Source organism: Aethalodelphis obliquidens, unplaced genomic scaffold (assembly GCF_003676395.1).
Source record: "Aethalodelphis obliquidens isolate GAN/ISIS:26980383/991018 unplaced genomic scaffold, ASM367639v1 scaffold33, whole genome shotgun sequence".
In the NCBI taxonomy this organism is placed as follows: Eukaryota; Metazoa; Chordata; class Mammalia; order Artiodactyla; family Delphinidae; genus Aethalodelphis; species Aethalodelphis obliquidens.
Window position 1 is genome coordinate 13,258,944 of NW_020837977.1, and position 16,950 is coordinate 13,275,893.

General features: G+C 42.2%; 1 protein-coding gene across 7 annotated transcripts in view; it reads left to right on the forward strand.

The window, feature by feature from the left end:
* Positions 1 to 4,466: 4,466 nt before the first annotated feature.
* The window catches only part of ASPH (aspartate beta-hydroxylase), a 386,751-nt gene continuing 374,267 nt past the window's right edge, over positions 4,467 to 16,950 (forward strand). For 2 of the 7 annotated variants that reach the window (XM_027128025.1, XM_027128023.1), the window contains exon 1: positions 4,512 to 4,851. In XM_027128025.1, coding sequence (XP_026983826.1) covers positions 4,737 to 4,851 — 115 coding nt within the window. In that variant the 5' untranslated portion in view covers positions 4,512 to 4,736. Of the gene's footprint in view, positions 4,852 to 16,950 lie in introns of all 7 variants that reach the window. The other 5 variants (XR_003437357.1, XR_003437358.1, XM_027128024.1 and 2 more) reach the window with 4 other exon arrangements.

A 16,950-nucleotide genomic window follows, 5' to 3' on the forward strand; every position in this document is an offset into this window, starting at 1 on the left:
CCCTCTCCAGGTTCTGGTCCAGCTTTTGGCCGTCTAGGAGACAACTGAAAACTGTTCAGAGCAGCTGCAGAATTACGGCCTTGGGGGCCGGTAATCCTTTTGGAGCATGGAAGCTTAGAGAAGGTATCACAAAATGCTGTTCCATTAGCCCCCAATGACCCAACGGCCAGCCTACTATGTGTAGGGCCCTGTGGTCCAGTGTAGAGATGGGAACACAACCTGATTACAACCTGCTTATGGTGACGACTGAAAGAAACCCCCCTCCACTCCTGCTAGAATAACTGAAAAGAGGGATCCCTGGCCTGGAGTGAGGGCTTCTAAGTGGGGAGAGCAATGGGCCCCAGAGATGGATTGCATCAGTCATGCTTCCCTGGCACTGCTGACTGCCGTAAGGCTCCGTGCCCCCGACTCCCAGTAGAAAATATTTTTGGCCAGTCTCTGGCATCGTGCCTTATGTATTTGCGGAGCTGTTATTCTATAAGATCTGAGCCAGAGGCACGCCAGTTTTTTGCCAGTCATGCTGAATCTGCCATCCTTCCACCCTTCCACCTTGTATTTTTACTCGGAGTCCCAAATGTGGGTCCAGGAAGAAGGGCTTTTGGTTCCTCTGTGGAGCAACAAATACATCTGCTTTATGTAGCTAGACTTGATGAAATTGGAGGACCCTAGAAACTAGTTTCAGGATACTTTTCTTTGAATAAGGGACCTGTTTCCAGCTCAAGAGAATGGTTTTCATGAAAGACATAGAAATTATTATATTAGTTATATACACACACACACACACACACGCTATTAGATCCTTCAGGCAAATATAGTTTAAGTAAAATTACCTTGCAGAGAAATTGAATCCTTGAGATTCTTCCACTTTCTTTTTCTTTTCTTCACTTCGCCAATGCTTTCTAAAGACTCCTAAATCACATTAATATTTCCTTTTATATACCGTAGAATTGCCATACGTATAATCAGTAGTTATTCTCTAATTATTTGATTTTTCTCCATGCTTAGTTTCTTTCTGGCATTAATTTTGAGATATAAGAAGACTCAATTAGTTCTATGAGTTCCCTAGACTAGGAAACTTAAGACCTAGCTACAGCTATTACTTAAACGCTATTTTTTACGAAGAGAATTTGGCACTAAGTACAACCAATCCTGATAGAAAATGTAAAGAATTGAAATGAAAAAAGGAACTATAAGTTTCTTAGCTAATATGTTTTCAGATTATTTTTCCATATTATATCACAGTATTTCCAATTCTAATCTATTTTTGACTAGATTTTAAAATTACTTCTTCTTATATGAATTCATTCTATGTATTTATGATACAGATACTAGCCAGGTTTATTTTTTCTCTAGTAATATAAAGTCAAGCTGTTTGATGAAAATGCCAGTTCCTTTACTTGTTGAGATACAACTCATACGGGAATAATTGCTTTGGGAACCCTTTGAGTACAGAATGCTTTAAAAGTGTTCTTGTATTTACCGACATGGCCCTCATTGCAACACATTCTACTAATGTAAAATGAAAACACACAACTGAATCATCAGGATCAGTTGAAATTCACTTTTTCCACTAGAGAAGAATTTACTATGAAAAATAAAAACAGGGAAATACTCATTTTTAGTTTGCAATAATACAATTTCCTTTAGGAAGACCGCTTACAAATGAGAGCCACTTTCTAGGAAGCAGGTAAAATGCGACTTTAAAACAGTGTTTTAGTAGGTATACACAAGTCTGGAAATACTTAATTTGGAAAGCATTTAACTGGAGGTTGCGAAGGGTCAACACGAGGGGAAAAAAAACCAACTAGGACAAATCTTGTCCTCAGGTTCTCACTTGCAAATCCCAGTGGTAAAGCCAATGGAAAGTTTATGGAAATATCTGAAAGGCACATTTGGCCTAGTTCAAAAGCTCTCTTAAATTAGTATTTTAATACATTGTCCTAGTTAAGTCTTGTCTTTATGATCCTTTTAACATTGCTTCACCCAGGGTTCATTCATAGCTGACTCAGAAATCACAAAAATGAGGATAGGCTAACAAGAGACCTTTGACCTTTTGTTTACTTTCGGAGGTAACTTGACTTCCTAATCTTCTCCACCCCAATGCTGAGAAAAGGCCCTATGTAAAGAGATTCATGGATCCAAGGTAAGCTTTGCAGTTTTTTTTTTTGTTTTTTTGTGGTACGTGGGCCTCTCACTGCCGTGGCCTCTCCCGTTGCAAAGCACAGGCTCCGGACGCGCAGGCTCAGCAGCCATTGCTCACGGGCCCAGCCGCTCCGCAGCATGTGGCATCTTCCCGGACCGGGACACGAACCCGCGTACCCTGCATCGGCAGGCGGACTCCCAACCACTGCGCCACCAGGGAAGCCCAGCTTTGTGTTTTTTAATGCTCATAAAAAGGGAAGTAAAAACAGATGTAAAATGTATAATACTGGCACTTAGCTTGGGAGAGTTTAGTCCCTGAAACTAAATTGTGTGTAACTGACAGTATCTAATGTCATGAATATTGTCATAAGTTTTATTTTATAATACTGAGTATATAAATATCATTGTAACTGTTTCTTGCATTAGAAGGAGGAAGTGAGGAAACCTCTAACTTCCTGTTATCTGTATTTACAAAGCTTCTATTTTGTCCTTGTAAGATACACAGCTATGTATCTTCTCAATGGTACCAAATTTTGTTTCTGGAAATGCAGGAGCAAAACATCACCTCACAACATTGTGGAGTCAGTTACCAATGAAACTTGATTTCCTCAGAGAGGTAGACCTTGTTAAGTACCCACCATCAGGTTTTTTTCAGACCTATCTTTGCAGGTAGGACCAAAGCAGCTTCTGGGAGAAATCTGCTAAGAGAAGAAGGAGCCGGTGAGACATTCTCTGCTCAAAACTAAGCCTTGTCCTGGAAGGATAATTTGGACCATACACTCTGGAGCCAGATGGACCGAGTTCATATCCCTGCTCCATCATTTACGGGCTCTGTGATATCCTTACTTTATGTAACCTCTCTGGGCCTGAGTTACCTCATCCCTAAAAAAGGTACACAACGAAAGGGTTTTGTCAGAATTTGAGTTCAAATATCTTGAGCATTGTTTTCTCAACTTAGTTCTCATTATGATTTTATATTAAGTTCTTTCACTTAGATTTGTCTCTTAGCCCAACTCTCCCCTCCCATTGATAAGGGGGCCTGTAGGGGGAAAAGCTGTGTGAAGGCAGAAGGAGACGGTAAGCTAAAAGCTGAAAGAGCTGCTTTAGTAAAAACTCTGTGAGCTTCCCTGCCCCTGCTCTACCTTGGTAACTATCTAGCATTATTTCACAAAAAGGAGAGAGAGGCCTTCTCCTCATGATGCAACACAACCCTCGGTGGGCTTCTGTGAATCAGAAGAGGCGGATGGGGCCAGGGACCTGCCAATGCGGGGTGGCAGGGCTAGAGAAGAGGAATAAAAGCAGATGCTACTCTGCAACCATGTCTCTAGTTCCTCCGCCCTCTCGAGACACTCCCAGGCGGTGCTCGGAAACATGGTCAAGAATTGGGGCAAGGTGTTAAGCAGTTACCAGAAATGTATCAAATCACCAAGCATGTCTGGCTTCTCTGTTACGCACCAGGCATTGTGCTGGCAACTGGCGACACTAAAAGATGATGACGATGTCCCTGACCTCAAATCCCCGTCTGGCTCATCCAGGGACCCAGATATTTTAAAGACCATGTGTGGAATTCAGAAGCAGCTGAAGGCCCAGGAAATGTGCGACTGCACGGGGGACCCACGGTTGGCGGCCTCAAGGGAAGAGAAACGTAGACGGCAGCTCGGAGGTGAGAGATTTCAGACAGAGGGTGCCCTGCAGGGCAAGAAAATGAATTTTTGCTTTACATTTACATTTGCACCTCTTAACTAAGATCGTCTGAAAATGTTGATGGCACAAACGAAGTGAAGTCCTGCTTTAAAACCGAACAGATCAACTGCTTATGGCTTAAGCATGTAATTAGTCCTAACATCACCATTTCAGAAATGTCCTGACATTAATACTGACGAAATACAATTTTTTTCGCAAGAAGGGTGGGTTGCATCCGTTGGCGTCTGTGTGCACAGAGACGTGGGACATGAACAAAATTCCAGGAGAAAGGCCGGGAGGAGGTGGGCTCCGTCCAGACGTTGCACACGTGTCGCCAGTCCCGCCCCCGGCGCCCCGCCCCCGCGCCCCGCCCCATCCCGATCGTACAGGGTCCGCCAACGCTCGCGAGAGCCCTCTCGCCTTCCACGTCTGCCACGTTCCAAAGGACCGGGACAGACTGGAAAGTCGAAAGCAGCTCGCGCTCGCAGGCGGCTGCGTCGCGCCAGAACAGCCCTAAATCTGTAGGGGGTGGGGGAGCGCGGCCGGGTTCCGTCCCCCTCATAGGAGCCCTTGTGATTGGCTTCATGTCCCGTCACTCAGCTTTCCGCGGGCGGGGAGGGGGCGGGGCTCAGGCGAGAAGGGGCGAGGCCTCGTGCGGGAGAGCGGCGCGCTCTCGCGTCGGGAGGGCAGTCACCGGCTTGGCGCACGCGAGGGTCGGGCGCGCGCAGGTGGCACGCGGGCCAAAGTCCTTAGAGGCGCTGCGGGCGGTGCCGAGACACTCGCGCGGCTGCAGGAGCCGCAGCTCGCACCCGCTGCAGTGCCCAACGCAGTCAGCGCGCCCCGCGCCGCCCGCGTCCCCCACGCCCTGAGGGAGACCCCCCCACCCCTCGCCTGCTCCAGCGGTGCGCGCCATGGCCCCGCGCAAGAATGCCAAGGGCGGCGGCGGCAACAGCAGCAGCAGCAGCAGTTCCAGCAGCCCGAGCAGCTGCACCAGCGGCGGCAGCAGCAGCCCCGGGGCCCGGAAAGGTCAGAGGCGCTTCGGGGCCGGGGGCCGGGGCCGGCCCTGGGGATGGGGCCCGGGCGGCGGGCGCTGCGGGTCCACCGCACGAGATGCCGCGGAGCGTCTCCTCCATCCTCCGCGTCGTTCCTCCTTTGGCCGCGGGGCGGAGGCCGCGCTCGATGGGCCTGGCGGACGGGTTGGAGGGGCCGGGCCGAGCGGGGTCCGCGGCCTCGGGTTGGTCACGCCGGGGAGCCCCTTCCCGGCCGATCCTTCACCTGCAGTGCGCAGCCGAGATGGAGATCTTTTGATCTACTCTTTCTTGGCTTGCCGTGTAATTGGTGATGGAAGTAAGAGAAACAATTTACCTTTGCTGTGCATATTTTGGGGAGTTTGGAAATGAGCCAAAGTCAGAGAAAATAAGTTCCTGCCAAACCAGCAGCTTTTAAGAGCAACTCAAAGGAGAATATTCTATGAGGGCTGCAGGGGTGAGTGTGTGGGAGTGATCTGAATGTTCTCGAAGATTATCTTAGATACTTTTGCTTTTATGTAGCTTTCTTATGGTGCGAATACTGGGCGAGCTTCTCTGTTTTTTCCCTTTGTCTTTGAAAAGAATCTATTGGATATTCACCTTTCTCTTCCATGTGCTTATCCAGGAAAGTGGGAGAACAGATGTTTTAAATCTGTTTCATCTCATATTTCAGTGGTTCTCGGTTTCTTTTATACGTCCTTTGACTCATATTTAGGATATTGAAACTGCAGTACACATGTGTATTGAATGTGAGCTGTAAACTTTCTTCTTTGAAATGATTTTAGATTCTTTGTTTCCTGAGGTCTACAAGTAATGTATTTATATGTATCAAGAAAGTAAATCAGAATACTATAGTCATACTTTTTTTTTTTTTTTTTTTTGCGGTACGCGGGCCTCACCGTTGTGGCCTCTCTCGTTGTGGAGCACAGGCTCCAGACGCGCAGGCTCAGCGGCCATGGCTCACGGGCCCAGCCGCTCCGCGGCATGTGGGATCTTCCCGGACCGGGGCACGAACCCGTGTCCCCTGCATCGGCAGGCGGACTCTCAACCACTGCGCCACCAGGGAAGCCTTATAGTCATACTTTAAATAACTGTTTTTTAAATGGCACTTACCACTATCCGACATTATTTATTTTCACGTGTATTGCCTTCCTGTCTCACCCACTCCTTGTTCACCCCTATTCCCAGCTCCTACAGTGCGTCTGGCCCTTAATAGTTGCTCAATAAATTATTTGATTAGTGGATGAATAACTTTAAATGGTAGTGCAATTAAAATCATTGCATAAATTTACACTCTGAGAACTAATATTTGTAGAGAAAAAGTACAGTTTGAATTTCAAAACAGGCATGTTAATTTACCTTTGGCGTAAGTAAAAGTTTGTGTTCCTTTGCCACTTGCCCTTAAATGCCAGTCAGTTGACTTAAACAGGCAGACGGGTAGATGCACTGTCTCAGGCAGCTCTGGCTACCCATTTTTTTTTGAGTTCAGTTATATTTTATTTTTAATTTTTATTTTTTTTGTGGTATGTGGGCTTCCCACTGTTGTGGCCTCTCCCGTTGTGGAGCACAGGCTCCGGAAGCGCAGGCTCAGCGGCCATGGCTCACGGGCCCAGCGGCTCCGCGGCACGTGGGATCTTCCCGGACAGGGGCACGAACCCGTGTCCCCTGCATAGGCAGGCGGACTCTCAACCACTGCGCCGCCAGGGAAGCCCTGGCTACCCTTTTTAAAGTTTCTAAATGAGAAGAGCCCATTGGGCAGCTTAAGCACCAAGCAGAGAAAGCTGATAAGACTTTAGTGTTAATTGTTTTCAAAAGTTTTCTGTAGCTGTTTACAAGGAAAGCACATCTTTGTTCCATTTTGTCCTTTGCAGTAGTGGGTAGAGTGGGTTAACTATCTGAAGCAGTTGCTTCATTATATGGCCTGTTGTTGGTGGGAATTAGTATTAGGAAGTTGTGTATTATATTCCCACCTCCAGTGGTTCAAGAACTAAACCAGTTTTAAAAGGTAGGTAATACATTTAGGAAATGTTAGGACCTAAATGAATATATTCCAGCTTTCATATTCAGGCATTTTAGAGCAAGTTCTGTCTGTATTTGAGGATCTACAGCCTTTTAAGTATTTTACACATCGATTCTATAATTGTTATGAAACAGACGTAGTGTATAAAAGAGAACATGTAAAAGAGAGAAATATCTGTATTACCAGAAAAATCCCCAAACAGAGAGTTGGTATTGGAGTGTTGCGTGTTACATAATGAGCATTCTTTTTCCGCAGCATTTTTTTGAGTAAATGGTGAGTTCTGACTGTGTGCCAGGCGGAAGGCACTGAAGATGGTGAGGATTCTCTCAGTTGTGAGCAGTTACACTGTAGTGTGAATCTTTTTATATTGGTTTCTTATAGTAGGGTGTACCGGAAAGATCGAGCCACTTCTCTTTCGTTGCTATGTTTATTGGGTCACTGATGTATAGACATTGATGCCCAAGTCAATCCCATGTGCTGGGGAAATCATAGAAGCTGAAGAAATTTTAGCTGTGGTGTTACGGTGAGGCCCAGAAAGATTGTCTGGCTCATTAAAGGTTATGTACTTCTTGGAAACCGAACTAGTTAATGGGTGACCCAAGACTAAACCCAGGTTTTCTCTTATTCGATCATTATATTATAGTACTGGACTTTAGGTTCTCTAATTTTATAAGATATTATGGAAATCTTAAAGTAGATTATCTTTTAAGTTTCCTTCTGGTTCTCTGTGGCATATTACACCTAGTTATTTAAGAAAAGTGTTCTTTTTGTCATAACACCGATTAACTTTTCTTTTACTAAAATTATGTGTGAAACAGTATATTTGAAAATCTTAGTTTGAGAAGTACATGGGCTCAAATAGTGTGTTTTTTGAGATGTTTTGCATTGAGAGTTTGAAGTTGATGATGACGTTGGTCACATTAAACATTATTATTTCTTAAATCTGTGCATGAAAGTACAGTGGAAAAAGGACCCAGTCCTTAGAAGCATGCATTTTAGGGAAAATGTGATTATCTGGACTTCTGTTTATCTTGGTGGTCATTTTTTTCAAAAGTGGTGCTTTGAAACTGTGACTTTGGGGATTTACATAACACTTGGATTTTTAAAGCAGGTGTCTGTTTTTTGTTTAACTCTTCAACTTAAATTGAGAACATTAAATATCTAGTTTTTTGCAGAGCTCAGTTTTACCTTTTCCAGTTTTATTCTTTAAAATATAAAACAAACATGAGTAAATTGGACATTTTACCTTTAACTTGCATATAAAATCTTGACTTGCACGGCCAGTTGAGGCCAAGGGAAACCTCTTTCAGATTTATTGATTTGAAAATCTTGGTTAAAAAGGATAATGAGACTTATTTTGTAGTTACAGACACTGGTATGTATAATGTTTTTGTTTAGCTTTTCCCTTTGGAATATCAATCAGTCTTTCCCTGTAGCTTCTAACTTGCTACAGGAATGGAAACATCTGTTTATTTTGTCTAATAGTGTCGTGCTACTACATCATGCTTTACCAGTAGGTGTCACTGTAGAACAATTTTTCCTCTTTCAATTTGAAGCTTCAGGTTATGTAACACCAACTCGTTTTTAAAATTTAATCAGCCCTGTACATACTCAAACCCATTGATGGACATCTACTTAAAAAAATGCTCAGCCACTGCTGTTTAATTCTCTAAAAATCTCTAACAAAAGGTTTTGGATTTAGTAGTAAGAGTTGGCCGCTAGCAGTCTTATTTCTTTAGGCTTATTGTATTCAGAATTAAGTGCATTGATAGACTGTAAAATTTATACATTTGCAGATATTTGATGGGTGTTAATCACTTAGAATTCTTTTCCTTCCTTTTTACTTTCAGTATTTCTTAGACTACTTAGTAATTAACAGATACAATACATTGCTGATGGTGCCCTTGAATGAGGAGGCCTTAGTGAAATTCCTTCTTTAGCCAAAGAATGTCAGTTAGGGCCAGTTGCTTAATCCTCCACCAGTCATTCTAGAATGAAAACATAGGAGCGCCATAATTCTTCCACTGTAAGAACTGTGTGCTGTTTTGTGTTCAGATGAACAGCGTTTTGACCACCTGGCCAGATTGTATGAAACCAAGGGCTAAAAAATGTTCTGAGGGAATTCTTGAACACAATTTTAACAACCTGTTTTTGGCTTAAGAAGTAAAAGGAGAGTTCCATACTTTAGCTTTGCTCTAAAATCGTGTGTCTCAGAGAGATTACTAGGAAATGAGAGGTTCTGATTTTCAGCAGATTACCAACAGGGTAAGTTGGATAAAGGGTCATGTGGGCCCTCCACTCTATTTTTAGTTAGTATTGGCAATTTAGCCCCTGCGTTCTCTGGTCCCAGTAGAATAAACCTTATTTTCTCCAGAAAGACAATGCAGTGTAGTTTGGGAAAGTCTGATGACCTGGATTCGCATCCATTTAAGAATCATGTGGCAGGTCACTCAAAATTTCTAATCCTGGTCTCCAATGGAAAGAATTATTCAGAGCTGTGATAGCCCTAAAATCAATTTTACATGCCTTCCTGTTCCTCACATTTTTCATTAAAGTACCTCTAATGGTAAAGGTGAGTATAAAACTTTGGAGAATATATAAGGCTGTAGAGCGACGCAGGCTACAGCATGCTTGAAACGTTATGATTTATTTAAAGAAATCATTTTCTGTTATATTGTGTAGCATCTGTTTAAGTGAAGTGGATGTTCTAGAGGTCATGTTTATACTGGGCTCTGAGTATCACTTGACACATTTCTGTCTACCTCTGGGGGTGTACGTATCCCATATGCACATCACCCTTCGAGTTGCTGATTTACCCTCTAACCCCTCCCAGATCTGTGCTATCTTCTGTTACTGGAGCTCAGATATATTTCAATCTTTTGATGCTACTCGTGCCTACTGTTTTAATATCATGAAAATATGCAACTTAGTTTGTGTCTTGGGTACTTTTGCATCTCCCACGTGGTTTGACTTCATTCTGTACTAAGATACAGAACATTTTAAAATTCACTTCCTTTAATAAATCTTGTATGTACATAGAACCCATCTGCAGTTTACCCAGATCTCTGGGGAAAGCCTCAGCCATCTGTCAGGAGACGTGAGTGTGCTCAGGCTGGCTCCTGTGTTTCCTGCCCCAGCGTCCCTGCCTGTTAGGATGTTCATTTCTTCCTGTCTTCATCTCTGTGTGCCGCTGTAGGGGCACCTATTCTAGAGGCGAGCGCTTTAGCCATTTCACTTCCTCCCGGTAGTGCTGGGAGTCAAGGGGGTATTTCCTCGTCAGTCGTTATTATTTTTTAATGAGGGTGCTTCAGGCATTTGGTCTGCATTTAATATTTGTTTTTCAGGGGTTGTCTTGCTTACCTCTGACTGATGTGGATATCTTTTAATGGCAAATCAGTGAGTGTAATTTAGTTCTCATCAGATTGATGACACCTGAGGACAGATTTGCTGTAGATAACCCATTAGACTCAAAGGAAATTTTGAGCTTACTTGGTGAATAAATCTTTTTTTTTTAACATCTTTATTGGAGTATAATTGCTTTACAATGTTGTGTTAGTTTCTGCTGTATTACACAGTGAATCATCTATGTGTATACATATATCCCCATATCCCCTCCCTCTTGCGTCTCCCTCCCACCCTCCCTATCCCACCCCTCTAGGTGGTCACAAAGCACCCAGCTGATCTCCCTGTGCTATGCGGCTGCTTCCCACTAGCTATCTATTTTACATTTGGTCGTGTATATATGTCCATGCCACTCTCACTTCGTCCCAGCTTATCCTACCCCCTCCCCGTGTCCTCAAGTCCATTCTCTACGGGTGCGTCTTTATTCCTGTCCTGCCCCTAGGTTCTTCAGAACCAATTTTTTTTTTTTTTAGATTCCATATATATGTGTTAGCATATGGTATTTGTCTTTCTCTTTCTGACTGACTTCACTCTGTATGACAGACTCTAGGTCCATCCATCCACCTCACTACAAATAACTCAATTTCGTTTCTTTTTATGGCTGAGTAATATTCCATTGTATATATGTGCCACATCTTCTTTATCCATTCATCTGTCGATGGACACTTAGGTTGCTTCCATGTCCTGGCTATTGTAAATAGAGCTGCAGTGAACATGGTGGTACATGACTCTTTTTGAATTATGGTTTTCTCAGGTATATGCCCAGTAGTGGGACTGCTGGGTCATATGGTAATTCTATTTTCAGTTTTTTAAGGAACCTCCATACTCTTCTCCATAGTGGCTGTGTCGATTTACGTTCCCACCAACAGTGCAAGAGGGTTCCCTTTTCTCCACACCCTCTCCAGCATTTTTACTTGGTGAATAAATCTTTAGAAAAGATATTTACATAAGATCTTTTGAAGGACTGGGGCTGTTCTTTGGCCCCCTGCGAGTTCCAGGTGGCTTGCCTAGTCGTTCTGGCTGTAGCATGGTCTCATGTGCCATAGAGGCTCTCTGTGCTCTAACGCAGGTGGGACTGGGGGTGGTGGGCGGGAGGGTGTCTGGTTAGAGTGGAAACCATTATTGCTGTACTTGGAGAGGTGCCAGCATTTCTCTCCTGCATGTGTTCCTACAGATTTAACCCTGTGACTCATTCTGTACGGAAGCCAGCAAGCAACAGTCTTAATTTTGAGTAAGAAAATATGACTTGAGAAAATAATTTTATTCTGTCACCAGTATTGTATAGCTGCCATTTCTCATATCTTATATAGGTTTCACAGCCTTTGCTGTCCTTCCCTAGTGCAGACTCGGTGCTGTCTTGTTCTCTCCTGTCTCTAACTTCTGGTTCTTGTTTATTATATTGCTAATATACAGTTTCTGACACTATCTTTCACACTCTGTTTTAATTCAGTTTTCCTGAATGGGTCTCCTGGAAAGTCTTTGATTGGTCTTAGGTTCACAGGTAAATTTTATTTAGAAGTTAATTTCTTTCCCTTACATGAAAATAAAAATCTGTGTTGTGAGTGTTGATTGAAAGAATACCTAACATTTAACTTTTCCATTCTTTGAATCAAATCAATTTGAATAAGATGGCTGTCACTTACTGAATTTTATAAAGTATTTATAAATTGTTTCATGCTTTATGCTTTTTGGTAGCGTGCCATCTCTCTAACTTTCAGAATACAAATATTTCTATGTGCTGCTCTTTAAAACTGTATCTATTTGAAATATTACATATTAAGACGTTTACAGAGATATAAAGAGCAATGCAGTGGTTACCACGTATCCACCATACAGATGAGGAGGTAAAATGTTACCAAATTCTTGGTTTCTCCTGTCCTGTGTTATCCCTTTCCAACCGCTCTTAAATATTTTGTGATAATCATTGTCATGCATTTCTTTGCAATATGTAATATATGTTGTATAATGTTATGTTGCATATTATATATTGTATATCCATTTGCATAAAATATATCTGCTGTTAAATGCCATATATACGAAAATTGCTTAGGAAGTATATCTATATCTCTATGTATAGAAACATAAATATATACATATATATACATACATACATATACACTTGTTTAGTACATGTTAAAAGTTTTATGAATAGGTTCATACTTGGCCCATTAATTCGACACTGTTTGAGATTGTACCAAACTGGCTCTTTGTTTTCATATATATAGTTCTTCACTGTATGAATGTGCTACTTTTTCTTGAGCCATTTTGGAGTCCAAGACCACTTTGTTTTCATTTTTCTTCTTTCAAAAACTGCTGCTCTGAACACTCTTAGAGTTATCTGTCCTATAAATGTCTAAGTGTTTTTCTAGAGCAGCGGTCCCCAACCTTTTTGGGGACTGGTTTCATGGAAGACAGTTTTTCCACAGACACGGGGTGCGGGGGCAGGGGGATGGTTTCGGGATGGTTCAAGCACATTACATTTATTGTGCACTTTATTTCTATTATTATTACATTGTAATATATAATGAAATAATTATGCAACTCACCATAATGCAGAGTCAGTGGGAGCCCTGAACTTGTTTTCCTGCAACTAGATGGTCCCATCTGGGGTGATGGGAGACGGTGACACCTGAAGTGTGTCGCTTGTGTCTAGTCTACTCCGCGATCTCCTTTTGGTCTCTGTCACTGCAGAAAACCCTGCTTCACGAAGATAGGACACTGAAAACGGAAGCAGGCTTTTCAGTGCTTATGTGGCAATCTCAGGATATTCCGTCTTGACTTTAATCCAGACGTATGGAGATTTGAAGTTGTCTCAAACATACCTTTAAGGCCACCGTCATTTGTGATCTCAAGCAGTTGATCCTCTTCTAGCACGAAAGTCTGTTCACCTGGCTTATCCACAAAGGGGGTGCGGATCCATTCCTTCCCAGTTCGGGGGTCTTTTGTGGTTGGGAAGTAATGCTCAAAGTCTTTTGAAAGCTGAGATAGGGGATCATACACCAGCTGGGAGAAAGAAGGCCCTGGCTCAGTCTCTTTCAAAATCTCTGCTAATATTTGAAACATGTCAAAAATCCCGATGTTCACTCATCGCCCCCATAATTCCAGTTTGGCTTTGAATGCAGCCACTTTATCTGCCGCCTTGAACACAGTTGTCATTCTCCCCTGAAGTGACCGATTGAGTTCGTTGAGCAGGTGGAATATGTCACACAAGTAAGCAAGTTTTGTGACCCATTCTGTGTCACTGAAATGTGCTGCCAGTGGTGACTGTTTTTCTAAAAGAAATCTCTGGAGTGGCTCTCGTAACTCAGAAACTCTGGCCGGTGATCTGCCTTTAGAAGCCATGTCACTTCTGTGTATAAGAGATGACGTGTGTGCTCTGCACCTATCTCCTCACGGAGCTGCGCAAACAGACGTGCAGTTAAGGGCATGTACTTTAATGGGCTTGATAATTTTAATCACATCCTGCAAACGTTGTTAAGTTCAGGTGACATTTTTCAGCCTGCCGTCATTTCTCTCTGGATGACACAGTGCGTAGACTCACATTCAGAAGCTACTTCTTTGACCCGAGTAGTGAAACCAGAAAGCCGTCCAGTCGTGGCAGCCACCGTCTGTGCATATACCGACACAAAATGACCAATTCAGTTTTCCTGATATGTAATCATTCAAAGACTTGAATAGTTCTGCAGCTGTGGTGTTGGTTGGCAACAGAAGTGCACATAACATGACCTCGTGCACATCCTTCTGAAAAATATATCACACAGAATCGAGCACTGTTGCCTTGTCGTCAGCATCAGCAGACTCGTCAACCTGGATTGCGTACCACGGCGACTCATTAATCCTCTCGAACAATTGTGTCTCAGTATCCTTTGCTGTTTCATCAATTCATCTAGTTACGGTGCTAGCCGAAAGAGGAACACGTGCCACCTTTTGAACTGCAGCCTTTCCTGAAAGTTCACGACAAACGTCCTTAGCAGCAGGCAGGATCAACTCTTCACCAAGAGTAAAGGGCTTCTTAGCTTTAGCAATGCGGTTAGCCCCTAAGAACGATGCTCTCAGTGCAGACACTGAGAGCATGAAGTAGTGGCTGTTAATAATTGCTTCCGTTCTTCGTGTTCACGTTTTTTTCTTTTGAAAAACTCCAAAGGCTTGTCTTTTAATGCACAGTGCTTGGTCTCCATTGGCGAAGCAGTTATGAAGGTTTCATGGCTTCGTTGGATAGCAAGCAGGTCACCACGTATTATACAAAGCAGGCTTGGAGAATGTGAATCACCTGTTGCAGTGAACCCGTAATTTAAGTAGGACTCTTGGTATTCTCTTTTTTTGCGGTACGCGGGCCTCTCACTGTTGTGGCCTCTCCCGTTGCGGAGCACAGGCTCCAGACGCGCAGGATCAGCGGCCATGGCTCACGGGCCCAGCCGCTCTGCGGCACGTGGGATCTTCCCAGACCGGGGCACGAACCCATGTCCCCTGCATCGGCAGGCGGACTCTTGACCACTGCGCCACCAGGGAAGCCCCTGATTCAATATTTTTAAAGAATGGATAATGAAAATTTCCTGTGCCATTAATTGAAGTGTCTTCTTTCTACACTAATCTGCTGTATCACCTCTTGTGTGTAGATACCTGTGGCTCTGTTTCGTTCCTGGCACGTGGAATTGGGCAAGTACATCCCTGTCTTTTTCATCATTATCCTGGATGTTTTTGCACATTTCCTTGCCTGTGTCCTTTTAGAATCTGCTCAAGTTAAGTGTCATGAAAAAATTTCAGGATTTTGACTGGGATTGTATTGAATTTATAGAACAGTTTGGGACAAATACACATTTATATAGAGTCTTCCTGTACATGAACATAGTGTAACTTCCTACTTATTTAAGTCTTACAATGAATTGTTATAATTTTATCCAAAAGTGATATGCCTCTTTTATTAGATTTAACCTAAGTACTTTATTGTGTTTTTTTAAACTAACATTTTATTAGGAAAAATTTAAAATATACACCAAAGCTAAAAGAATTGTATGATGATCCCATCCAGATTTTACAGTGGTTAACATTTCATATATTTGCTTTATATCATACTCAACAATTAATCTATTCTTTTATGCATTTCAAAGTAAGATGTAGACATCAGTATACCTCATTCCTAAACATGTATGCATGCCTGTTATTAGAGCTCAGCATTTGTTATGGTCCCCTGCCCCCTTCCCCCACTGAGGTAATATTATCATACAGTAAATTGCACATATCTTAGTGTATGATTTGAGGAGTCTTTGTAAATGTATACATCTGTGTAACCCAACCTAAGATGGAGAATATTTCCATGGTTCCAGGAAATTCTCTCAACCCTCTTCATTGCTACCACCTCAGCCCTCAGAGGCAACCATTGTGCTAACTTTTCTCACTGTAGATTGGTATTGTCTGTTCTAGAACTTCATTTTGTGAGTACTTTTTGTGGAAGCCTTCTTTGACTCAGCATATTTTTGAGGCTTATCCATGTTGCTGGTATGAGTACCTTGTTCCTTTTCATTGCCAAGTAGTTCATTGTGTGACCATAGTACAACGTGTGATCCATTCTTTTATTGATGGACCCTTGACCTTTCCCTAGTTTGGACTAATATGAAGAAAAGTCTATGAATATTGTACTCTTGGAGAAGTATTTTTTCTTTCTTTTGGTGGACATATTTCTTCATTCTCTTGAGCAAATACCCAGGAGAGGAATTAGTGGGTTACAGGGTAGGTGTATATTTAGTTTTATTTAAAAAATAGAAATAAAAACCTGCCAAAGTGTTTCCAGAGTGGTTATACAATTTAATTTAACTCACCAACACTGTGTGGGAATTTTAGTAGTTCTATATCTACCAGCATTTGGGATTGTCAGTCTTCTTAATTTTAGCCATTCTGGTGGGTGTTCAGTGGCTTCTCATTGTAGTTTAAAATTGTCTTTCCCTCGTGACTCTGATGTCATGTACTTTTTCTTGTGCTTATTGGCCATATACATTGTTAGCTTCCTTTGTGAAGTTTCTGTTTAGGTTTTTTTGACCATTTTTATTGCTTTTCTGTCCTTTTGTTACTGAGCTGGAATTTTTATATATTCTCGATAGAAGTTTTTTCAGGTATATATATTGCAAATATTTTTCCCAGTCTATAGCTTGCCATTTCATTTTTTAAATAAAATATTTTGAAGAGCGAGTATTTTTAATGTTGATTTTTTTTTTTTTTTATGGTTCTGTTTTCTGTATCTTGTCTAATAAGCTTTTCCTATTCCCAGGTCACAAAGCTATCCTCCCATATTTTCTTCTAGAAATTTTGTAGTTTTAGTGTTTAGGTCTATGATCCATCTCAAATCAATTTTGGATTCGTGTTTTGTTTTTCCCTATGGTATCCCCTTGTTATGGTACCATGTGTTGAAAAGACTTGGCTTTCGTCAGTGGATTGCTTTTGGTGCCTTTGTCAAAAACCATATGACAATATAATTGTAGACCTATGTCTGCACTCTCTATTTTCTGGCACTTTCAGATTTATTGGATTATTTTATGGGTTTTAGCTACTCCGTCTATTTAGTTGTTAACCAGTAAATACACTTGGAGGCCTCGAGGGCTGACATAGATCTAAGATACAGTTACTGATGACCTCTGTGGTACTAGTCGATTTATGTGTGAAACAAAATTACCCTTTTGCTCT